This window comes from Erythranthe guttata, chromosome 12 (genome assembly GCF_056151865.1).
Source record: "Erythranthe guttata isolate IM_541 chromosome 12, IM_541, whole genome shotgun sequence".
NCBI classification, from domain to species: Eukaryota; Viridiplantae; Streptophyta; class Magnoliopsida; order Lamiales; family Phrymaceae; genus Erythranthe; species Erythranthe guttata.
Window position 1 is genome coordinate 16,896,800 of NC_142544.1, and position 25,426 is coordinate 16,922,225.

At 34.3% G+C, this 25,426-nt stretch overlaps 1 protein-coding gene, 1 long non-coding RNA gene and 1 pseudogene across 2 annotated transcripts; 2 read left to right on the top strand and 1 right to left on the bottom strand.

The window, feature by feature from the left end:
- Positions 1-686: 686 nt before the first annotated feature.
- LOC105967543 (uncharacterized) lies at positions 687-3,231 on the bottom strand (annotated as a pseudogene).
- Positions 3,232-4,888: 1,657 nt separating this feature from the next.
- On the top strand, positions 4,889-7,050 carry LOC148766628 (uncharacterized). Its single transcript, XR_016034858.1, has 6 exons — positions 4,889-5,130; positions 5,579-5,627; positions 5,800-5,985; positions 6,101-6,164; positions 6,667-6,726; positions 6,807-7,050. It is a non-coding gene; the product is annotated as an uncharacterized LOC148766628 (long non-coding RNA).
- Positions 7,051-17,492: 10,442 nt separating this feature from the next.
- On the top strand, positions 17,493-24,645 carry APC2 (anaphase-promoting complex/cyclosome 2). Its single transcript, XM_012992249.2, has 16 exons — positions 17,493-18,128; positions 18,459-18,545; positions 19,351-19,579; positions 20,067-20,344; positions 20,593-20,664; positions 20,874-21,118; positions 21,295-21,711; positions 21,883-22,084; positions 22,183-22,297; positions 22,444-22,526; positions 22,796-22,915; positions 23,178-23,266; positions 23,368-23,449; positions 23,771-23,959; positions 24,117-24,185; positions 24,271-24,645. The coding sequence occupies exons 1-16, from the start codon at positions 17,883-17,885 to the stop codon at positions 24,391-24,393; spliced, it is 2,646 nt and encodes an 881-aa protein (XP_012847703.1). The 5' UTR covers positions 17,493-17,882; the 3' UTR covers positions 24,394-24,645.
- Positions 24,646-25,426: the final 781 nt, after the last annotated feature.

Here is a 25,426-nt window from a genome sequence, read left to right on the forward strand (position 1 = left end):
TACTATAATGCGCCGAAACACCGGGATAACGGCGGGATGGGCGAGACGGAACCATAGAACGGCCATATCGCGTATGGAACGGGTTGGAACGGCCGGAATTGAGAGAAAAATAATATCTGCTGGAGTGAGTTAAAAAAAAGGATAAAAGAAAAAAAGGACACGGGAGGGCTGGTGGTGGTCTGGAGTAAGTTTTTGAAGTTTTCAAAATTTGCAATATATCTAATCCTAATTCTTTTTTATTTCTCTTAAAGTAAAGAGATAATTTCATAAATTACAATTTCACCCTTATTTCTACTTCTCGAGGTTTAAGGAATTGTTCTAAAATTAAATTTGGAGTTTTAATAATAGTTTGTAATACAAAATATTGTCTCTATACAAACGTACCTCGGGATATCTCGCAAATTAAAATCAATAAGGACGACGCACCACTAGAAAATTGAGATTTTGCTACAGACATTCGAGACGGACAACTAATTTGTTGCTAAAAATGAATGTTTAGTGACAGAATTAGTGTTGGAAGACATAATTAATCAATACAACTGAACCTGATACGACATAACTAGTGTTACAATTTATTAAACAATCTAAGGCAAGGTACTTAACTCAATACGAACCTAATCAAACTTTGTTATAAGGAATAACGCCAGCATTATCCAATGTATGAAAATTGGAATGCACTTAATTTTATTGTCTAGAAAACCGGCCAATCCGCTGGCGAATTAACAATGTTTAGAATATTACTCCAACTGTAGTTACCCTTGTTATCTTCGAAGAAAAAATCATCGTTGGTCCCGGTGGCGGAAGCATTAATACTAGCTTGACGATCGGTGGCTAACAAGTTCGAAGAACTTGTTAAGTAATCATCAATATTATAATTAGTAGAGTAACTAATTATAGGATCTGTGATGATTGATGGATTCTCGATTAATATGCCATTTATCTTTTCATCTTGATAATTGCCAATCGCATAGTCGTTTCCACCGTTGTTCGGGAATGTGCTTTCGTGGGCCCTTAATCCTACGTTAGGCGTGGTAGTAGTCACAACCACGTTGTCGTCTTTTCTGGGATTTGTCCATACTTTTATCATGTCCAAACAAGGTGGCCATGCTGGTGGTGGTGGTGGAGGAGGAGCGGAGGCGGTGGTTTCGTTCGAGATGGTCATTAGCATGTTGTCTGAGGCGAAAAAATCGTTATTCGTTACGATGTCACCTCTTCCGGGACTTGTCCACGTCATCCCTTGCCATACTTTTAGTATGTCCAGACAAGGTGGTGGTGGTGGTGGTGGTGCGGCGGTGGTGGCGGTGGCGGATATGTCTGAGATAGCCAGCTTGGACTCGCTGACGATCCTGGCTTCGGCCTCGATCCGAGTGTTCTCCCATTGGGCCATGTGGCTAAGGTCCTTTGGCTGGCCAATTAGGACACAGTTGATGGGTTTATGAGTGGTTGGGTCAATCCCCATTTTAGCTAATCTCTTCTTTAAATTTGTGTTCCAATAATTCTTTATCTCGTTATCTGTCCTCTTCGGTAAGTGTTGCGCTATATATCCTTGACCATCTAATTTGTTACACAAAACAAAATGTAAAAATCCAATAATCATTTCATAGTTAAGATAACTATCCTTTCATTAGTAAATTGATAATATTAACCAACATAACTATCCTTTCAAGAGAAAAAAAAAAAAAAAAACAAAAAAAAAATACAATGGGAATATTTATTTGTACAGTGGCATTTAATACTTGACACATGAGAAATCACATTTATTTTGTTCGTGCTTGTACACAGTAGGAATACCAACGGCAAGCTCTCTGCTATGTTGTACATATAGACAATGGCGGACCCACGGGCGTTTCTTGTGGGCTGAAATATCGGAATAATTTAAGAGTTTTTGGGGGGAGAAATTATTGAGTAAATCGTCCGCCCGTGAAATTATGTCAAATTACATGTACGCCCCTTGTATTTTAAAATATTATAGAAACCTCCTTTAAAAATTCAATGTCGTTTAGCTAACTCATTGTCTAGTAGTTTTAATCTTTCTATAATATTTTCTAAAAGAAATAGTAATTTTGGAAGATAATTTTGCTCTTTCTTTCTTATGTAAATACTTAAAAATAATATATTTTAACACATTGCAGTCTAGCTAGCTACCTCCTTCACATTAACAGTTATATATGTACCTCGTCATTGCATCTTTCTTCTCTAAAAAACTTCAATCGTTAGTCAAAAATTTCAATAAATTATTGTTCAACCATGCACATCAAGTTGCGAACTCCTATCCCTCGTCGCATGCCACATATGGAAAACTATAAATGTAACTAAACTTAACTTAGAGGAAGGTATCTGTTTTTTTGTGTATATAAATGATAAATATCTACCCAGTGTAGCATAGTACAGACCATGTAGTTTGTTGAATTTTGGTTGAATATTTAATATAACTCACATCTCGTCAAGACTACTTTTCAAATTTATTATAATTATAGATTTATATCTAATCTGGGATGACGTATATATATATCGGGTGATTAGTTTTGGAAGGCATGCAAAGTTGTAATTAACGAAATGTTGGCACAAATTAAAAATAGACATGGACTAAATTACACACACACACACACATATATATTTATAATGTATATATTAAAAATATTCCAGTTAATTAAGCACATTTTCTTTAATTTATATATTATATTAAAAAAAAACATTTCAACGCTGACAAAGTTGCACGTGCGCGAACATATATACATGGATGTGTGTGTGATTATTTGCAGATTAACGATTAATAATCACCTGTTTCCAAGAAGGGCATGCAGCTGAATGATGGTTTGCTCTTCCTGAAAGCTGAACTTCCCCCTCTTAATATCAGGCCTCAAATAATTAATCCATCTTAATCTGCAGCTTTTCCCACATCTTTGAAGCCCTATACAAACATTTCGTTAGCCATGCATATTTACATATAAAATAGGTGCACTGTAAAAACTTCACTGTCGGACAATATAGCTTGCAAATAACACGATATATGTATTTGGGAAAAACAAACGTATGCATATTGTAGATACGTACGTACCGGCTTTGAGAGGGAGGTCTCTCCAGTTGCCATGGCCGTGTTGTTGCATATAAGTAAAGAGTTTATTATCTTCTTCAGGTGTCCATACCCCTTTCTTCATTCCCACCTTGTCACAACATGGGGACCTTCCCATATTCAGTACGTACTCTTATTATTTACCTGCAGCAAGTAATATGTAACCTATTAAGCTGCCAAATATATCTTTATATAGACTAACTATGTATCTATTAATGGTGTGTTGCTGTGTGTATTCATGGGAGGGTAAGTAAGCCTCCGGATTTTTACGAAAATTTAGAGCTGCCAAATATATTTTTATCTATTAGTACTTTTTTTTTTATTATAATATATAATATTTTAGAACATCAATTATCAAAAGATATTTATACAATTTTCTTATTAGTTTATTCAAGTTTCTTTTTATAAATATTTAATAAGTCTATTTGCTATAAAGATTATACGCCACGGGGAGGAAGTGAACCAGCAAATCGTCCTGTTAATTTTGAAATTTTTCCATATTTTTAGTTGTTTTATATTCATATATTTCGAAAATATATTTAAATGGAATGTTATTTATATTTTTTTAGTACATTCAATTTCGAACAACCTTGAATAAAAACAAATTGATTTTTTTTTTTTTAATAGGGGGTCTCGTTTTGAGTTGTTCTTTAAATCCCGCCTAGAGGCCCTGAATTCTCAAGAACGGGTCGGGTGTGTATAGAATGTCGTAGGTCTCATAAAACACACACACGCACATATATAAAACGAAGGGTGATGTTTTTTTTTCTTCCTCTGGTTATTAATTAATACAACCTGCAGCTGTTTTGTTTTTAACATGTGTAAAATGTTGAGTAAATAGTGAAAGCCAAGGGGACAAAATAAAGATGATTAGGTCTCAGAATTCAAATTCGGTTAGATGAGAAAATTAAGTAGCTAAGTGGGGTACGTATATGAGCTGCTGTGGATAGATACATGCTTCCTATTTTCTAGTATTTTGCATATTTAAAATAAATTTATTGTATTTTAGTAGAAAAGAAAATCAAATATCGAGTATTAAATTACCCAAAAAAAAATATAAAAGTAATTGTCACCAATTATATATATATGAAATAACTGTTTTAAAAGATTCAGTTGTGGAATCTGAATGCAACATGCAAAGATGTTTCAAAAATGAATAAACAAGAACTCAAGAAATGAAACAATTGATGAATTGATCTCCTCCACTCATAGCAAACCCTAACTGGTAACTAACTTCCAAACGATCTTTCTAGCGTGAAATATCCCGTGTTCTATCTCAAATGAGACGGCCTCCTCTAATTACCATTAGTTTCACTAGATTAGATTCGGCATTTACTTTATCTGTTCCTTTTTAACTGTCATTTTTTTATATTTGCATAAATATTAAGAATCTTAAAAAAAAATAAGTAAAATAACATTATCATTTAATGATGTTATAAGAGAAAATACACTTAATAAATTTGAATTAATAAGCTAGAGGGAGTATCTTAATATCACTACTAGAAAAATAGTCTTTTGTGACGCTCTAATAACGGCTTAATATGACGGTATTAGAAAGGCGTATCAATAGCTATACAATTATGACGCCTTAAACTAGATAAGCGGTACTTTGGTCCCGTGAATTTATTATTCCTTTTCTTTATTTATCAAAATTTATATTTTGTGACGCTTTCAACTAAAGGTGCCATAAAATAACGGCACTATAGCGACACTTATTGTAGGGCGTCATAACATGGTTATATTAATTATATAATTCTTTTTCAATTAAAAAAAACAGAAAAAAAAAGGAAAAACGTAGAATTAGCGCTCAGTGTTCACCAAAATAATTCAGATTCATTTTCACCGAACATTATATTCACCAAAAATTATCGTAACCCTTCAATTCCCTCAATTTTCTCCTAAACCCTTCTATCCCATTTCTCTCCTCTTCTGCCAATTTAGTTTTCTCATAACGCCGCTGCAAATGGATGCCCTATTCTCAATCTTTTGCACAATTGCGCTCTCTAATCCGACGAAGATGACACGTACGCGAGTTTTTACTTAGTAACCCCATCGAGGTACAACTAAATTGTTATTGTTATGATTTTGTTTTTTTGCTAGGGTTTTAATTTTGGCCCGGCGAAAGCTGAGATACCAGAGGTTGATTTCAATCTTTTGAGATGGAAGAAAAGAAAAGGAAAACCCTATTTTTCTATAATTGAAATTGAGTAGTGCTCATATGATTCGTGGGACTCAAAATTAGGTATTTATACATGTCTTTGGTGTTTACGAATTACAAAAATGATTTTAACTGTGATCTTATTTTTCTCATGATGCCCTAGTGTGGAATCTCTCAATTTGTGTAAGGTGCGATGTGTATGTGGCTTCAGCACTTTTTTATTTCTTCAAATAATTAACTTCTATATTTGATAGAATAAGAATATTTTGTCTTTTAATACTAGCTATAATTTGTAATATTGTGGAATAATCCATGCCCCTGCTGTTTGTTTGTTTCTTTGTTAATAGGGGGGCAGGACTGCGGCTAGAGCTGGCTAATGTTGTTAAGATTGATGAGGTAAAATTTGTTCATGTTGAAAATCTGAAGATATGATTTTGTGTTTGTGTATGTATGTGTTTGTATGCATGAACAATATTGGTTTCTTTTATAGGTTTTGGTATAAAATGAACTGATTTGGTGCAATGGTGGTTAAGAAAAATCGTGTATTAGTTTTATGTGCTTTATGCAGGTTATTTACAGTAAAGACACTGAGACGGTGATATTTTTGGTTTATAATAGTTGATTTTAAATAAAAAAAATTATGTGACCTGAGATTTGCTTGGGTCATTTAATTTGTGATGATATATATCTATTCAAGAAAGCAAACTTTGTTCAGCAAGAGAATGCGGAAATGTACCTTGATGTCTAATTGATGGTATGAATTGAAGTTCATCTTCTCATTTTATTATAATTGAAGTTCGATTATTAAAAGAGATCTATTTTTAATATGACTATTCATTTTTCCTTAATTTATTTGATTCTCCTAATAGGTAATCATAGAAGAAAGTTTTCGAGGTCAAGAGATTATGAATTTCATGATTGACAACTTTCGAGGTATGATGTAGACTTTATGTTTTATATAATCTACCATTTTTTGTTATATAATTTTGTAAGTTATCATTACAAGCTATATAAATGGGAAAACTAAACACATATGAAATTTGCAGGACCTTAATTGCTTTTAATTTTTATTCTTTTGACCTGAAGAAGATGAGTTAACCAATCTCTCTGTAAAGATTAGAGTTATCCATGAACTTATTCATTTGCTATCTACTGACCAGTTGAATATGTTCGATCTTTCTAATCAAATAAATGTATCCATCGTGCGTCTTGACCTAAAGGTTGGGTACCTGTTTATTGGATGTTACTCATATTAACCTTATAAAAATGAGATTTTATAAAAATATCTGAGAGGTCCTATTACACAACCTCTTCGGGTTTATTTTGTAAGTTATTTAATTTATGTGCTTTTAATCTAAAGTTTTAGTATGTTCTAGATTACAGATGTGAAATAGTGGTTACTTTATTCATTTATAATGTGATAATTATTTTGCAGTAATGGGAAGCGCAAAAGATAGTCGGTTATACGATTGAAGTTACTTGGCCGTATTACTTGGTATTGATCTCTTATTAAACGCTCCAACATTTTGATTTTTTATTTATTTGAATTCCACTGATATCTGATTATTTTAATAGGTTACTATGGATCCATAAACAATACCGAAGAAAATTTTGCAAGCAGTTTTATGGGCAAGTCCTACATTGGTATGCATATTTGAAGATTGTTTTCCAGTGTAGATTATCATGAATTAAATCTTAGAAGTTTCTTTTTACAAGAATTGAAAAAGTACAGGTGTGTTAGTTTTACATGAGAATATTAAGTGGAGATGTTTTATTCTCTAGATATTGGGATGCTTGTTAATATTTTTTTTTTGTAATTTTGAACGATTGAAATGAATGAATTCATTTTAAGAACAAGTTTTACTATGCAAGTGATGTGTAAATGGTTTATGATTGTTTATGTATGGATTATGTTGAATGATTGAAGTGTTACTGTACTAAGGCTTCTAACAAAACGAGAATAAAATCTTCTAACAATATTATGAGACGAATTAAGGCTTCACCACTACTCTTCTAATGGCACATAAATCATCGCAACAAATAGTTCTTAATGGCACATAAAACGTCGCAACAAATAGTTATTAAGACACGTGTTAAACTTCTAGAGACACTCGAAAGCGTCATTATATTCATATAATGTGACGCCTATCAGTGTCACAAAATAATTCATAATGTGACGCGCTTAGCATCGTAAAAGCTATGTATTTGGGACGTATAAGGCGTCATAATAGTGTAGCTTTGGAGACGACGATTAGCGTCACAAAAATCTATTATGACGGCCACCTATGTGACGCTTTTGTGTAGCGTCACAAAAGTCAAAGCGTCACAATATCTCGATGTAGTGACGCTTTAGGGCGTCATGAAAGCCGATCTTTCAGTAGTGTATAATACATAAATAATTGATTTAATTGTTATTTGTTACATAAATAAAAGTAAAAGAAAAAGCACGTAATTTTAAAAGAAGCAAAACCGAAAATCATCTTTGCTAACGATGAAAAATTCATATGGATTATGAGTAAAAAAAAAAAGAATAATCTGCTTAATTTTATTTTCTCAAAAGGATATCCCAATTTCGCTATCGGTATTTTTTTTCTTCTTTTAATTCTCGTACAATTTCTGCTGCTAGTGAGAAACTCAATTGAATTGCATTAAGTTGGCGATGAAATTGTGATGTAGACTTGGCAGTTATTGTTTCTTACTTGGATGTTTCCATTGCCAGAACATTAACAATGCTGTTCTTTTTTCACAGTAATTCAAAATTAAAAATATCTAGTAAACTTTTCTTATATATTAATTAATTATTAATATCTAACCTACCAAAAATTAAATGTGATTTAGTGGTGTTTGCAAAAGATTTTAAAAATCGTTTATGAGCTTCTTTTTTTTCATAATTTGTTTTTAGGTGTTTGCAAAATATACTTTTGATTTACTACCTGAAGACATTTAAGAAAAAAAAAATGAAGAAACTCAAAATGACAAAAATAAAAGGTTTAATTCATAAAAGTAAAAAAAAAAAATCTAAGCAATTTCCCACGTAAAATTGACTGAAAATGGTAAAATATATAGTGGAAAGTGGCTCAAATTACAAACCGGCCTTATATATATATGCTTTGAGTAGGGGTATTTTCGTCATATTTTGGAAAAAATGTAATGTGAGAAGAGTTTTTGTATTTATGTGTAGTAAAGGAGATATATGATATAAAACTCATAGTACAGGGGTGTTTGTTTTTGTATTAAACCCTTTTAAAAACATACAGCCTACAAATTAGGATATAGTCACATGTATGGGCAGTGAATTAAGGCTGCTAGTACTGGTAGTAAAAGACCCAACGCTGCGTTATTAACTGCATGCATTAATTGTTTTTAATAATGCAATCGTACATGTATAGATGAATATAGAAATAAATATTGCTACCGGTGCATATAACTCTTAAAAAAATAAACATTAATAGTGTTACCCAAAACTGCAGGTAACAATCATCATCTGGCAAATTGTGTGTTCTATATATGCTCCATATTATCGATCACCTCACCCTTTCTTCTTATTATTATTATTATTGCAGACACAGTAAGTAAGCAGTTTCGTTCGGTTCACAGCTGTGAATATTTTCACCAACATGTATTTTATGCAATTCGAGTTTTTCTATCGAACTCAACTAGAAAAAACCGTATCAGATAATAATATTCATATAACAGACAACTCGATTACTTTTAATTTGCCCTGGACCATATATCCTCGACGACTTTAATGTCGTTTCAAATAAATTTATTCGCAGTAAATGCCTTCAGTGACTTGTATCTATCTAGTTTCAAAGGCTTCACTTAACGGAGCATAGAGCGCACGTGGGCATCAATATTGTCATTAATTCACGTGACTTTTATTTTTTGTTCCTATATATAGATATGAGATCGGATTTCGTATCTCCTAATTGTAGAACCCTAGTACATGGCGTAATATATATAACCAAAATGCATGTAAAAGCTTAATTCTTAAGTATTTTTTTGTTTCCATGCATGAAATCAATTTCTCCTGATCTTTACATGCATATACATATTTTGAATTTTCTAAATCAAATTCATACTAAAGAAAATACACAGATACTTTCATCGAATACTCTCTCAAGCCCCAGCTCCAAGTCATATATATATTGAATGAAGCCATAAATTATCATGAACTACTTTGCTCAATAAGAAATAAATATTTCTCCATTTGATTTATCTACCATTCGTTGTGCTACGGGCTCAAGTGCCTTAAGTACAATTTGAGAAGGTGAATTACGTACGGGTGGTAAACGAGCCGAGCCGGCTCAAACTCAAGCTTCGGACGAGCTCGAGCTCGAGCCCAAATTTACTTATTCGACAACTTGCGAGTTGCTTTTTTTTTTAATTTATATATATATATATATATATATATATATATATATATATATATATATATATATATATATATATATTAACTAAATAGTAAATAGTCTATAATTATAAATATTTATAGTATTTAAATAGAAACAAATTTATATTACTTAGATAATTCATAATCATATAAAATATTATAATAATAATAATATTAAAATTAAAAAAAATATAACTAGAGTTCATTATTTATTTTATAATTTTATTTTATTTTCCTATAAATAATTTTTAATAAAAAATTAAATAATGATAAATAAATAAATAAACTAAATGAGCCCGAGCTCGAGCTCGAGCCAAAAAAAATTGACTCGATGAGCTCGAACTCGAGCTCGAGCTGGCCAAAGCAGCCGAAGTCGGCTCGTTCACACCCCTAAAATGGATGTGACTACATTCGATCCAATGTCCGAGATAAGGGTGCAAAACCTGCACCATGACATGGACTGGAAAAAGGCCCACTTTGGGAGTTACAAAACAACTTGCAAGTTACTACATTCGGACCAACCAGGAGGATCGCATGGCTCTCTTCATTCAATTGACACAAACCGCGGGTTACAAAACAACTCGCCCTTAGTAGACAAACACGGCTCGCAGTGATCATATTACCCCCACGTGTGCGACATAGTACCAATGTTTTCAGAACTGAACCGGATGTAAAACCGGATAGATATTTGGATCACGGTTGGACCGGTTCAACCGAGTTCAACGACCCGGATTTTTTGATTATTATAATTATATTTTAATTATTTAATAATAAATTTAAGGTGATTATTTAATAAAAATACATTTATGAAAAATAATTTATCATTTGAAAAAAGATTATATCAATTAATTTTGGTTTTCCAATTAATTTTGGTTTTCCAATTAATATAATCTAGGGGCCCTTTCCTATAATTCATTAACTCTCTCTACACTTGACGAAAGGGAGCAAATTTGAGCCGGTCTGCCTATTTAAAACATAAAAACGGATGCTAATCAGCATTTGACACGTGTACATGAATTGAAAGTGGGTGGGCCCTTGTAGTAATGGCCCTCGTAGTGGGTCTCTCAACAATTATTCGATTTGTTCGAACCTACACCCGGTGAAAAACACCGGGTAGGTCTTCTGCTGCCACGTGTCTCTTTTTTGTATTTTATAATAGATTCCCCGCTAGGGTTTACCTTTAGGGTTTTTAGAAAAATAAAAAAAAGAACACGTGGCAGCAGAAGACCCACCCGGTGTTTTTCACCGGGTGTAGGGTCGAAGGAACCACAATTATTCCATTTTTTTAATCTACATGGCTAGCTAATTTTGTTTGTATTGTCAATTGACATTTTCCCCTTTTTATTTGTATTTATCTATTTATTTATTTATTATTTATTTTGTATGGTAGATACATGTGTATGTATCATTAATTTGAAACAAAAAAAATAATAATAATTTTCAAATAAAAATAAATTTATATAGGAGCTTATAATAGGGCTCCTTCGACCCTAGATCCGGTGATAAACACCAGGTAGGTCTTCTGCTGCCACGTGTTCTTTTTATTAATTTTCTAATATCCCTTAAGATGAACTCAAGCAGGGAATATATTAGGGTTAAATACAATTTGTACCCCTTTACTATCACCACTGTCGCATTTACATCCATATACTATGAAATGCGACAAAACGCCCCCCTGCCGTCCATCTCTGTTACAAAAGTTGTCCCTTTCAAATGTTGACTGACTGTTGAAGTAGCCGTTGGAAAAATCCTGACCAAAACACCCCTCTAATTGTGTATAACAGGAATGCATCATTCTTCATTAATTTGTACTCAATTTCTTTATAATTTTCATTCTCAACCCTTTTTTTTTTACCCAAATTTTCTGAAAAGAATTTATATTCTAGAAATTTTTTTTAATTTTTTTTTTAATTCATAATTACTCGGTTTAAAAATTTCTTCCGGTATTTCAAATTCTCAAAATGCGTGTTTTAGGTCCTAACACTACATGTCATATTTTTCAGGAACCACTTGACGATGCAATCGAAGCGCCGCGGATCGAACATCTTGAAGTTATGCGATATCCAAGTTCTTTAACCATATATAGCAGCTCAAAATACGACATAAAATCGGGATCAATATTCGGCACGATTGAAACCATTCCCCCAACATAATCAACATAACTTTCAAATCTCCCTCCATGATTAATTCTAAAGGTAAAAAACGTATTTGACATTTTAACTTGCATAAAAACATGAAAATAGGTGAATTACAGTAGCTAAAATCCCCAAAATTCCCAAAATTTTGAAAACCCCTAAACACAAAAATCGCTAAATTCTACTGAGTATAGAAACCCTCTCTTCAAAGCCCTTTTCAAGTAGATTCCCAAAACTGAATTTCAAAAATTTCCAAAATCCCCAAAATTCTTCACCCGTAAACCCCAAAATCCGCAAATCCAAAAAAACATAACATTAAAAAAATAGAGCTTGTATTGTAAATACTAATCGAAAACCGTCAATTTTATATTGATAATTCTATGAAAGTAGGGTTGTTTACCCAAGCCTTGAAGATCTAAACACAAATTTTGCGTGGGATAAAACCCCCAAAAAATCCCTACCCTAAATTAAGCGAAAATTTCAGAGCTTACCTTTGTCTACACCAAGTTCTCTTCAAATTGCTTCAAAGACGTCTATGGTGTGTTGAATCGCAGGGGAGAAGATGAATGACAGGGAAGAGGCGAAAGTTTCTCCCTTCCGTTTTGCTGTACGTGTTGGATATTTTTTTTCCCAAATTACAATGTCTAAAAATGGCTACTTCTATCAAATAAAAGAAAGGGTAAAAATATAATTACACAGCAGACACTAACACCGTTAGATATGTGAGAGTAGACTGGTAAGGTGAGGAGGTGTTTTGTCGCATTTCATAGTACAGGGGGGTAAATGCGACAGTGGTGATAGTACAGGGGTGTAAACTGTATTTAACTCAATATATTATAACATACAAAAAATGACACGTGGCAGCAGAAAACCCACCCAATGTTTATCACCGAGTATAGGGTCGAATAAGCCCTTGTAATGGCATGGAAAACATAATACAAGAAAAAAAAATTATAGTAAAAAATAAAAAAAATTCCAATAAAATCATTTAACAATTTCAAATTAGAAAATAATTAAAAATAAAAAGCATTATCAAAATACTCACCAATATTTTTTTTGGACATAATTATTGCATGTGTATAAGTTTTATTGTAACTTTAATGTTGGGATAATTACAGTTTTGGTCCCAAGTTTGCACGTTTTTCACTTTTGATCCCCCATTTACCGCCATCAACAAAATACACACTAATTTTGTCACATTTTAACACATTTAGTCGCTTCGTCTGCTTGACCGTTAAGAAGTAACGGTCAACGGTTAAGAAGTAACGGTCAAAATATTCTAAAACCCCCTAAAAATTTATCCAAACATAATTTAACCCCAATTTCATTAATTAACCAATTTTAACCAATGACCCCGATTTTTCAAAATCGTGTAATCCGACGTTGAATTTCTTTTTTATAACTCGGTTGACTCTTTTTTCGATTGATCTTTTTTTGCCGTTGTTGACCGATGTTGAATGTCGGGTTAACAACGTTGACATTTTTTTTCTCTTGATTTTTATTTAAATTGTTGAGTAGTGGAAAAAATATAATTTTAAAAAAAAAATCAAAGATGATAATTGGCGAGAAAAATAATATCATAAAAGAAGTCAATATAAAAGAAAAAGGGAAAAAAAATCAACGCAACTCAATGACGGAAAAAAATTAAGGCAAAAAAAAGATAAAAATTAAAGGCCGGTGTTAGCCCCAAAAACAGTTGTACTAGAGTGGTTATCTCATTTCCAAATTACTCCGCACATGCCTCATTCATCTTATTCATATTTTTTTGGGAAGAAATTTGGGATGCACTTGTGGTTCCACGAAAAAAGAATGAGGGGAAGAAATTATGGATTTTAGAATTTTTTAAAAATGTATTTAGGCCCCACAATTTTAGATAAATTTTTTGTTAGAAGTTTGTAATTTTAATATTACGATACTAAATATTAATATAGTATTATTATTGTGTTACACAGTAATAATATTGTGTTGATCAGAAGAAAAAAAGTCACAGGAAAAAAGTAAAAAAAAAAATCAAGAAAAATAAAAAAGTCAACATTGTTAACCGAGAATACAATGTCGGTGAACGGCGTCAAAAACAGTATCAATAGAAAAAAGTCAATGCCGAAACAAAAAGTTAAAAAAAAAATCAACGGCGGTCAACGGTAATGGTGGTAAAAATCGGGCTCGCTTGTCAAAATTGATTAAATGATGAAATTAGGGTTAAATAAGGGTTGAATAATATTTTAGGGGTTTGTAGAATATTTTAAAAGAATGCAGGGGTCTGAATGCAATTTTCTCAATGAAAAATCCCAAATTCAGCCATAATTCTACAGTTGACCGTTACTTCTTAACGGTCAAATAGACAGAGGGACTAAATGTGCTAAAATGTGACAATATTAGTGTGTATTTTGTTGACAGCGGTAAATGAGGGACCAAAAGTAAAAAACATGCAAATTGGGGGACCAAAACTGTAATTATTCCCTTTAATGTTCTTATTTTCTTTATCTCGTTAGTTGTTTACCATAAATTCACAATTATCGTAATCTTAATTATTTGATTTAAATATTCCACGTGCCAAAATATGATTGGAGTCCGATAATTGCAAATAATCGGCCAATCCGACCAGAATTTTATCTCTAGACGAAAAGTCAATATCAATCATTAACTCTCTCTCCACAAAAATAGACGAAAAGTCAATATCAAACCAAACTAACAAAAAATGCCAAATTTGGGTTTGAACCCCGGACGGCTCGAGGGTTGGCAGAGTACAAACCACTAAGGCAAAGTTAGGGGTGAGCAAAAAAACCGAGAAACCGAAAAACCGAACCGAAAACCGAAAAAACCGAGCCGATTTAAAACCGCATATACGGTAAATTTTTTTTGAAAAACCGAAAACATCGGTTTGTGTATGGAGAATAAAAAAATTATCGAACCGATTTCCCGAACCGAACCGATTTATACAAAATGATGTTTTTTTATATATAGTATAGATACGTACCCTAGCGTGCCTCTATCTTTCAAGCGTCTCCATATGACATGTTTTTCTATTAATTAATTTTGGTTGTGACGTGTTTATTATTAGTTAATTTTCGGTTGTTATTTGTTAATTTTCTCAAATAAATATAATGAAAGTCCAAATATATCGGTTTTATGCCGAACCGATTCGAACAAATAGACGAAATCGAAACCGAAAATAAACCGAATTGATACCGAACCGTTAACCGAAAAACCGATTAATACCGAACCGAAAAAAACCGACATATTCGGTTTTAAAAATATGAAAAACCGATATTATCGGTACGTGTTTGGTTTATTGGAAAACCCGAGCCGTACCGACCCGTGCACACCCCTAGGCAAAGTTACTTATTACAATATTAATCCTAACTATCCAATATATATATAAATAACAATGCAAAATGATTATAATAATTTGTATAACTAATGTTTAATAAATTATTAATTGTCATATTCCTTATTATTAATATTAAAAATATCCACTAATAACAAATGCATATATATTTAATTTTAAAAGAGTATAAAAAATTATGATTTAATTTAAAAGAAAGATTGAATTTTGATTTTTTTTTTAATTTTGAAATTTTGATTTTCAGTTATTATTTTCACTTATAAATACCCATAATTCAATCTTCACAATTTTCATTTTATTTATTTTATGTCTCAAGGTCTTAATCGTTTCATTTTTTTCTAAAATTGTTTAGTGTTTAAATTCAAATTATTTTTCTTTTTTGTAATTTTGAATTTGAAGTTAATATCATTTTTTTTCAAGTTTCAATTTAAGTTTTTTTTTCTTTCTTGTAATTATTTGGGAAAAAAAATTTGGAAAACCGGTTTGGCCCCGGAGCCAGACCCACCTCCCCACAGATCATTTTCGGGTCCCCTAAAAGTCAGACCTGGATCCGGCGGGTCCGACCCAAACTCGACCCGCCTCGTGGCCGTGTCTAGCCACCACCTCCGATAGCACAACCACAAAGCCACATCCGACCGGCCCTAAGCTTCATCATTTTGACGACAATCTGAATTGGATATATCTCTTTGATATAGATATGAGGTTCTACTCTTTAACCCGATAGGGAGATAAATTCAAATTCTTCAAGTTCTACTCATAATTTCCTAACATGCGTAAGTTCATGTGTAACTTTCATTTATTAAAAAATCAGATCTTTTCCTTTTGGGGTGATAAAATAGCATATTTTGCGAAAACCGCGGTTTCACCAACCGGCCGATTTTTCCGGTTATGGGCATTTGACCTCGGTTTTTAATGATGAACCGAACCGGATAGACGCCAGTTCTCGGTTGAACCGGATCAACCGACCGGTCCGATTCTAATAACATTGCATATTACAGGTAAATTTATTTTGATGTGCACAATAAATCCATATGTTACAAAAATTAGCAAATGGGACGAATATGGATGGTAGACATGGCCACGGGCCGGTTCGGACCGGTTCCGGGCCGGTTCAAACCGGTTCATGGTTCACATTTTCCGGAATCGGAACCGGCCCGTAGTATGGGCGGTTCAGCGGGCCGGGTCGGCCCGCCGGTTCGGGCCGGTTCCGGGTCGGCCCGGAAATTTTGATTTTTTTTTTTTTTGAAATATTTTATGAATAAGTAAAATGAAATGCTATTTGCGGTCACAAAATTGCTATTCGCGGTTTATAACAAAACCCCCCACAACTTTTAAAAATATACAAAAACCCCCCAAAACTGCAAATAGCAAAAAAAAAAAAAAAAAAGAACAAATTCGACAATTCGAAATCGAGCTTGAAGAAGGGTTGGGCTTCGGTTTTTTGATGTAATTTCGACCCTTTTACGTGTAATATGCATTGGGTAGGTCGATTACGGAACCAATTTCATGTTAAAAAGCCCTACAAATCGATTTGTAGGGCTTTTTTTTTTGCAAAAAAATGTTCGAACGCCCAAGATGGGCGCCCAAAGCGTGTACCCGTTCCGGGCGTTCGTACACGCCTTGGGCGCCCATCTTGGGTGTTCGGACATTTAAAAAAAAAAAAAAAAAAATTTTGCACTGGACGCCCAACTCGGGCGCCCAAATGCAGCTTGCACGCCCAACTTGGGCGTGCACTGCATGAATGGGCGCCCAAGTTGGGCTTTTACGCGTTTTGGGGGGGGGGGGGGGGGGGGGGGGGGGGGGTTGGATTTGTTTGGGAAGTTTTGGGGTTTTAGTGTAATCAAGTGTTTTTTGGGGGGTTTTTGTTATAAACCGCGAATAGCAATTTTCAAACGGCAAAAAACAATTCCCATAAGTAAATTAAAAGAAGTACTTTTAAATAGAAAAAAGAAAAGGAAAAGGAAATAAATGAAAAGACTTGAACTTAATTTTAAATTCAAAATTTTAAAGATTGGGGGGAAAAGACTTGAACTTAATTTTAAAGATTGGAGTGTGAGGGTATTTATAGGAAAAATTGGTTGGGGGGGGGGGAATTCAAAAAAAAAAAAAATAACGGCCGGTTCAGGCCGGTTCACTAGCCGTTATTTGCTTTTTTTTTTGAATTTTTTTGATTTTTTTTTTAAATCCGGGTGAACCGCCGGGCCGAGTTTACCATTTCTCAGAACCGGGCCCGTCCCGGGTAGGACGGGCCGGTTCGGACCGTCAACGGGCCCAAAACCGGCCCGTGGCAGTGTCTATTGGATGGCAGAAGGACGGATACCCTCAAAAATAGATTATACAAGAATCATTAATATTTAATATAATTCAAACCGGAACCATGTCTACCCATTTAAAAAGTTTAATAATTATATTCGTGTTTTTTTTTTTTGAGTAAATATTATATTCGTGTTAAAACATGCAATTTGGGCCTAAATAAAATTTTAATCAATATTGAGTTTGTCAGGACTCGGATTTATTTTGCATTCGGGCTTTATGTTTTGACCCGGCCCAGGACCCGACTAGTGCGGGTAATGAACAGTGAGGGAACCCCATTCTCTTCTCTCCGTGATACACTACTGTTTGAAAACTCACAAAAATGGCGGCAAGTTAACTATTAATCTAGTGCAGAATCACACTACCCAGAACCTCTTTTTCACCTAATTAACTATTTAATTCCGCGTACCTAAGTTAGTTAGGGCTTTGATTCGTAATACAGACTGAAAACCTTCCTCGGGAAAATGGCGACTACGGAGGGTTCATTAACCTCGCCGATCTGCAATTTGGCGATTTTGGACTCGCTGAGTGCAAATTCAACTGGACAAATGGCGGACAGCTGGAACGCTTTCTGCGTAGCAACAGAATCAGTAATCGGAGGCGGTGGAGGTGATTTATTGTTAGCTCCTGATTTCGTGTCGCATTTGCGTAATCTATGCAATCTCGGGCTGAAATCGCTAATTGTGGAGCACTTCCTTTGCTCGTTGGAGGTACTGTTTCTACTTTCCTTTGCTCATTGAATTGTAAATTTTGAGTTTATCTCTTCAATCGCCCAATTTTTTTTAATTTTTTATTTTTTGGTGCAGTTTATGTTATATTTTGTTTTTATATTGTGAGATCTTTTATTTGTTTGCGCAGCATTGCGTCATGTGTTTATCTTAATTTTATTTTGTGAACTTCCGAGTGCAATTGAACTTTTATTCGAGATTTGTGGCTATCTATACTTGCTTTTTTTTAGGACTGATTGTTACAATATATTTGAATTAGGGTTACATTATCTTTCTATAGTCAGAAAATACTTGAATTATGTGTTGCTGCAGGAAATATTTGAGAAGCGCGGGGCATCCAGGTTTTGGAAGCATTTTGATGCCTACAGTAATTCTTCGGTTCTACATATGGAAGACCTGGTATGTATGTACACATGTGATGTATTAGGTTTTGCTTTTCTGCTTGCTAGATGCATATTAGATTATCCAATTAATCTAGAAGATTAAGACTATGTACAGTTGGTATTAGAACCTTGTCGGCGCTTGCCTGAAGTTGAGATGCTTTAAATTTTTTTCTAATCCTCAGTTTTTGAGTCGAGCATTTTTTACATGTTCCTTTATTATTTCTAACAAAAATTCATCGCATATTTCAGTTTGGTTTTTATTTGGGAATATGCCCAGTTAGCAGCGTGATGTTGATTGTAATTTATATGATATCGTTAAAGTCAAAGGCCAGTTTCTTTTTTAGCTGCTAGAATTGGTAAACGTATATCGACATAAAGACTTGTCAAACCGAAATATGGTATTGTTTTGATATGATGACTAATGGAAATTCCTCAGGTTATGATGCAACATGGGAAATTTGTTCAGAGGAATTTTGCTGATTGTTTCACTGTCATAAGAAGAATATCCCTTTAAGAAAATAGTTTCCCTTAAAATACTGAAAAATGCTTTTTGCGGAAGAAGATGCATTTTTGTGAAAATAGTAAATTGTTCTTGGATGTGTTTTGAGAGTTGTCCTCCATTTATTTCGTCAAGTTTGGCAAACTGATTTCGAGATGATTGAAAAATTGTTCTCCTGGTAAAGCCGTTAGTAATTGTAGCTTTTAAGATATTGCGGATATCAATAGACAAAAATATATTTTGCACTTGGTTTGAGGAAGGTTTAGATTCTGCCGATGGGTATGACTGCTTTATCAGTGCCTCCATGAAAATTTTGAAACAGGATGAACAAGATGGGATGCAAGATCTATTACATAAAGCATTGGAAGAGATATCATCTGAAAAACAATACCAGGAGAAGTGCCTGTTAAAGTTGGTCCAGGCTTTAGAGATGTGCAGACAAAGTAAGCCAAACGGACCAACATATTCAGATGAGCGAAACTATCTACTCTCAAAATATCAGCTAACAGTATCGTCAGTTCTCATGGTCAGTCTACCTCGACATTTTCCAGGTACTTTTTTCCTTACACATGTAACTTACGAGCTCGTAGTAATAGATATCAGGTGAGGTCCACTAAATACTATGATGTGTATGGCCAGCAAATTGTCGTGTGACTCATATTACTAGATCAATGCAACACAAGGGTTCCATTGCTTTCTTCAGGCAATTCTGGGATTTGAAAGTGGAGGGATTGATCATCGTAGTGTAAAACATCCTGTCCTTATGATAGATGAAATTATTGATTACTTCAGTGGAATTAATTTCATATGATGCGTAATAGACGGTATCATATCTGCAGAAATTTATGGATAATGTTATAATCAATCAGTTTCCACTTTCCAGGCATCCTTTTTGGTCTTGATACATTATTTGGTCATATTGGTTCCCATTGCCACTCTTTTCAATTGCACATTGCTTCATATTTCATGACATTCTTACAACTCTTAACATTTATTAACATCTTAACCATTGTTATTTCTGTTACATAAAATGCTTAGATATACTTCGCTGGTACTTTAGGAGACGACTGGAGGAGTTAAGTGCAATGATGGCTGTAGGCTGTGAGTATGATAACAAGCTACACATAGATGATGGAATGGACCTGGACTGCAAAACAGGGGAAATGGATGCTGATGAAATTCATCAAGATAGAACCATTTTAGGAAACAACAATTTAGTAAGGAACATTGGAGAGATCGTCCGTGATCTTAGGAATCTTGGATTTACCTCAATGGCTGAAGATGCCTATGCATCTGCCATATTTCTACTATTGAAGGTTGTATATGTTGAATACTGCTAATCAGCAATATCATCTTCCCTGTTCTAATAGTTTGAATCTTTTCAAAGAAGCGATATTAATTTCTTCTGATCTTGTCACATATGATGTACTTTTCTTACCAACATAGTATTTTAAACTTTTAAATGATAATACCATCGCAAATTTAAGCTACTAATTTCCTTTTTTTTTGTGCTTTTCTATATATGTAGTTATAATTTATTTTCTTAATTTTGTTGTCTTGACAGTCTAAAGTACATGAGCTGGCTGGTGATGAGTTCAGATTTTCAGTATTGGAGTCCATCAAAGGATGGATACAGGTAATTCATGTCGAATCCATATAGCTTCAGTTCTCATAGTCCCCTTAGAATCAAGGACCATAGTGACAATTCCTTTCATTTTTTTGTGCCATTAAATTTTCACTACAATCCTGTGAGTCCAAGTTTCTGCAATATGTTGTGAGGTGATAAAGGATATAATAATCACGGTCTGATCTATAGCGTCTAAAACAGGGAGTTCTATTTTGCAGGCTGTGCCACTTCAGTTCTTACATGCCCTTCTTGCTTACTTGGGTGATTCTAGAAGTCATGAAGGCCTTTCCTCTGGTCTGAAATCCCCATTGGCATCTCATCCGTCTTTTAAATACTACGGAACTGGAGTTCCTTCAGAGGGACTTGTTCGATGGCAGTTGCGCTTAGAGTATTTTGCTTATGAAACATTACAAGATTTAAGAATAGCCAAGCTTTTCGAAATTATTGTGGATTATCCGGACAGGTAAGTATGTCTCTTTAGCACATCAAGTCGGATTAATGAGATACTAAAAAAGCGTAATAGAAAATGGATTCAGCCTTTTAAATGGTTGTACCATAATTGTCCTGGATACTGTTTTTAGTTCTGTGGATTGTGTATGTGGGAAAGATAACTGTTTTATTGTCTCCTTAATATTTCAGTTCCCCTGCTATTGAAGACTTGAAACAATGTCTTGAATATACCGGGCAGCACTCAAAGCTTGTCGATTCTTTCATAGCTGCTTTAAAGTATCGCTTACTGACAGCTGGTGCCTCTACCAATGATATACTGCACCAATATGTTTCAACTATTAAAGCCCTTCGAACAATAGATCCAGCTGGCGTTTTCCTTGAAGCAGTTGGTGAACCAATCAGAGAATATTTGAGGGGAAGGAAGGACACCATTAAATCCATTGTAACTATGCTCACTGATGGTGCTGGTGGGAATCCTAGTGGACCTGGAAGTACCGGGGACAGTCTTCTTGAAGAATTAAATAGAGATGAAGAAAATCAAGAGAGTTCTAGCTATGACGACGATGTCAACACCGATGACAAGCAAGCATGGATTAATGCTCAAAGGTTGGTTACCGAAATTTAAAAAGAACATTTAGAAAGATCTATTTTGTATATAAACCTTTATAAAGATCAAATGAATACTTTATTAGGTCCGGGGATTAAAAATATATTATATGCACTGTTGCTTCCAAAATTTGAACTGTTGACGAACTATTATATATACGCCCTTTTTAGCTGGGAGCCTGATCCAGTGGAGGCGGATCCCTTAAAAGGCGGCAGGTATCGGAGGAAGGTTGACATTCTTGGTATGATAGTTGGCATAATTGGTTCAAAGGATCAGCTGGTGAATGAGTATCGTGTTATGCTGGCTGAAAAGCTTCTGAATAAATCTGACTATGACATTGACTCGGAGATACGCACTTTGGAACTTCTGAAGGTAGTTCATGACGATAGTTATTTTTCTGCAATTTGGCCTCTTTAAATCTACTGCCATGTTTACCTAATATACATGTATTCTTCTGGTGTTGTCTGCAGATACATTTTGGTGAGGGTAGCATGCAGAAGTGTGAAATAATGCTCAATGATCTAATTGATTCCAAAAGGACTAACACAAATGTTAAAGCAACCATCAAACAACAACCTCAGCCAGGTCTATTCGCGAGTATATATTTTTTATTTTCTGGATATGGGGTATCGTAAATTCTTCTACATGCAGATCATTTGCCAGATTAGTTTATGAATTAATGCTATATACTTACAACGTCTGGGTGATTGGTGTTTGCAAATAAAATGCAGCTTCTGACGTAGGAGAGCATGAGTTGTCTCTAGATAATCTTAATGCTACAATTATATCGTCAAATTTCTGGCCACCTATCCAGGTATGCATATCACGTAACCTTTTATTGCGTAACTTCATTGGCTCACAATTCCTGCAGCTTCTGTGAAGATAAAATGACATTAATTTCATAATTGGTGGTTTAAGTTATTTAGAAGGGTTTTCTTCCCCGATTTGAGTTTGAATGTCTATCTAATTTACTTTGGGGCAAAAAACAAGTCTTGGAATTTTAATATGTAGGCACGTATTCTGTTTGTTTGAAGTTCACTGGAGAATAACTTTTAACCGGGTGAATTATGTTTCTGATTTCAGGATGAGGCACTTAATATACCTGGACGGATGGAAAAGATTTTAAGTGACTATGCCAAAAGGTTTAATGAAATCAAGACACCGCGTAAGCTCCTCTGGAAGAAAAATCTTGGTACTGTAAAGGTTAGTTACGTCCAAACAAAATAGATGTAGCTTTGGCTCTGAAATAGAATAATGTAGGTGGACTTTCGAAGCCACTAGACCTTTTATATGTAGAACTTTGAAGTGCTTTTATCTCTAAAATCTATGTACCTAGAAACATTACGTACTATGTGTTGATATTATACTATCTATGTGGAATATTCATTGGCATCTTTCTCTCATCGTTCTGTTGTATTACCTTGTTCAAGCAACATTACGTACCATGTGTTGCCATTTTACGCAGTTGGAGCTGCAATTTGAAGACAGAGTGTTGCCGTTCACTGTAACACCCCTTCACGCCTCCATCATCAGTCAATTTGAGGATCAGACAAGGTAAACTCGGGACTGGTATTTATCAAATTTATTCTTCATCTTTGTTGTAGAGATGCAATTGCTACTCTATGATAATAAGTTTGATGCTTTTGTGCTTTCAGTTGGACATCCAAGAGTCTTGCTGCTGCTGTCGGCGTACCTGTGGAAATCTTGAATAGAAGAATATATTTCTGGATAAACAAGGTTGCCTATCTTACGAAAATCTCTTAGGTTGCATTTAGATCGGAGGATTTGAGGGGAGGATTTCAAACACATAATATGAAATCCACTGAGCTTCTTTGGATATTTGACTGTGAATTTCAAACTCCTCAACTCTCATTTTACGAGTCATGGTCAAATCCATATCATTTGGAGTCATTTGAAATCGTTTACCGAATCCAAATCTTTCGATCCAAATGCAGTCTCAGGCCTTTAAATTTTGATCCGTGTAACGCCTGATTTTAGTGTATTCGGTAATGTACTAGAGCATTTCGACCACCTAATTAATTCTTACTATTAATTTAGGGAATCCTAGCAGAATCAGTAGAGGAGTCCGGTGACAATAAGTTCAGTTTGGTGGAAGCCATGGTTGAGAACGGAAAGAATGGAGTTAACAGTGGCGGCTGTGACGAGCTTCTAGCGGGTGACGATGATGGAGAAAGATCAATAGCATCTGTTGAAGATCAACTGCTTAAAGAAATGACTGTCTACGAGGTATATATGGTTCTAAAATTATATCAAAATTCAGATATTACGATTTTCAGATTAATATTTTCCCATCTACCTTTTTTTTTTAATTAAAAAAATAAAATAAAGATAGGATAGACAATATTGCTGACCATATTTCTCTGTCGAAAAATCCTCTCTGCAGAAATTTATCACAGGGATGCTTACCAATTTTGGCAGCATGGCACTGGACCGGATTCACAATACTCTCAAGGTAATCCCGAGTTTGCGTAAATGCATAGGATTCTTACAAAGATATTACGGAGTATTTAATCGAACGGCAAAAATGTTTGTGACAGATGTTTTGCAGAGGAGATCCTGCTTATGACAAATCACTCCAACAGTTGCAGAGCTTTTTGGCTGGTCTAGTTGCAGAAGAGAAACTTGAACTTAAAGATGGAATGTATTTGTTAAAGAAGTAATAGCCCCACCATATATCTTTTTATTTATTGGAAATCGAAGAGAAGCGCAAGTTTATATGGTTGGCAACGAGGGCTCTAAGTTATCGAGACTCTTTAATATTCGATCCGGTGTAATTTTAATCTGAGTTTTTAAGTAAGCTTGTTGTATCAATGGTAAAACTATGCAAGTTATATGTTAATCGGATCTTCAAAAAAAATCAGCACTTGCCATTTCTGAAACCGTTAATATACTGTTAAAGTTGTGGGCCCAAATATGAATGTTGGGGTTGGGCCCGGAGATAATTCTGGACGGTCCAATTTCTGAAAATGCGTAGGCCAACTAAATTCCAGCCAATAGTCAACATTTTTTATCTCAACCGTCCATATTACTTCGTTTAATCATGGACGCCGACTCGCTCAGACTAAACTCTCCCCTCTCAACTCTACTCTTAGCTTTGAATGCGTATCTTCTCTCTCTCCTCCTTTCTCCCCCTCACCAGCTTGGCTTTCTTCGGCAACTATTTAAAGAGGGACACAAGTAACACTTATTTATACGCATCTCTAAGTTTTCTTCTTTCGATCTATTTCTTCTATGAGTGATTGACTCTATATGTGTCGGCAAGTCAACTCAGTGTGAGCATTGAGGTAAAACTAGGGTTTTAGGGGGCTTGGTGCTGATTTCCGATTGGAGTCGTCACCTTCTTGAATTTCTGGATTGAACACTTAATAAAAGAGTACAGAGCCGTTATGGAAACTATAACAGCTCCATGTATTGGAACTATATATGTTTGTGCATCTCTTTCTCTCTATTTTGAATGCCTCCGTGACATTATTAAGATTTAACAGTTAAAATAGTAAATCTAAAAACTGGTTGAACATTGCACACACAAAATATGAAAATAGTAAAATAGTGGTAAAAACTCAAAAGTTGAAAGTGAAAAAGTGAACCCCCAAATATTCGCCGTTGGAGGAAATACTAATAAATTAATAAACGTTACACCATGTGGTGGCCAGAATTTAAAAAAGGTTAGTTACTACATTGCAATTCGACCGT

Excerpts from the sequence above, each read along its gene's own strand:
- APC2 (XM_012992249.2), top strand. The coding sequence starts at position 17,883 with ATGGCGACTACGGAGGGTTCATTAACCTCGCCGATCTGCAATTTGGCG. Across the intron at positions 22,298-22,443 it reads CAAACAACAACCTCAGCCAG|CTTCTGACGTAGGAGAGCAT; the intron begins GTCTATTCGCGA and ends AATAAAATGCAG. Across the intron at positions 24,186-24,270 it reads GGATTCACAATACTCTCAAG|ATGTTTTGCAGAGGAGATCC; the intron begins GTAATCCCGAGT and ends TGTTTGTGACAG.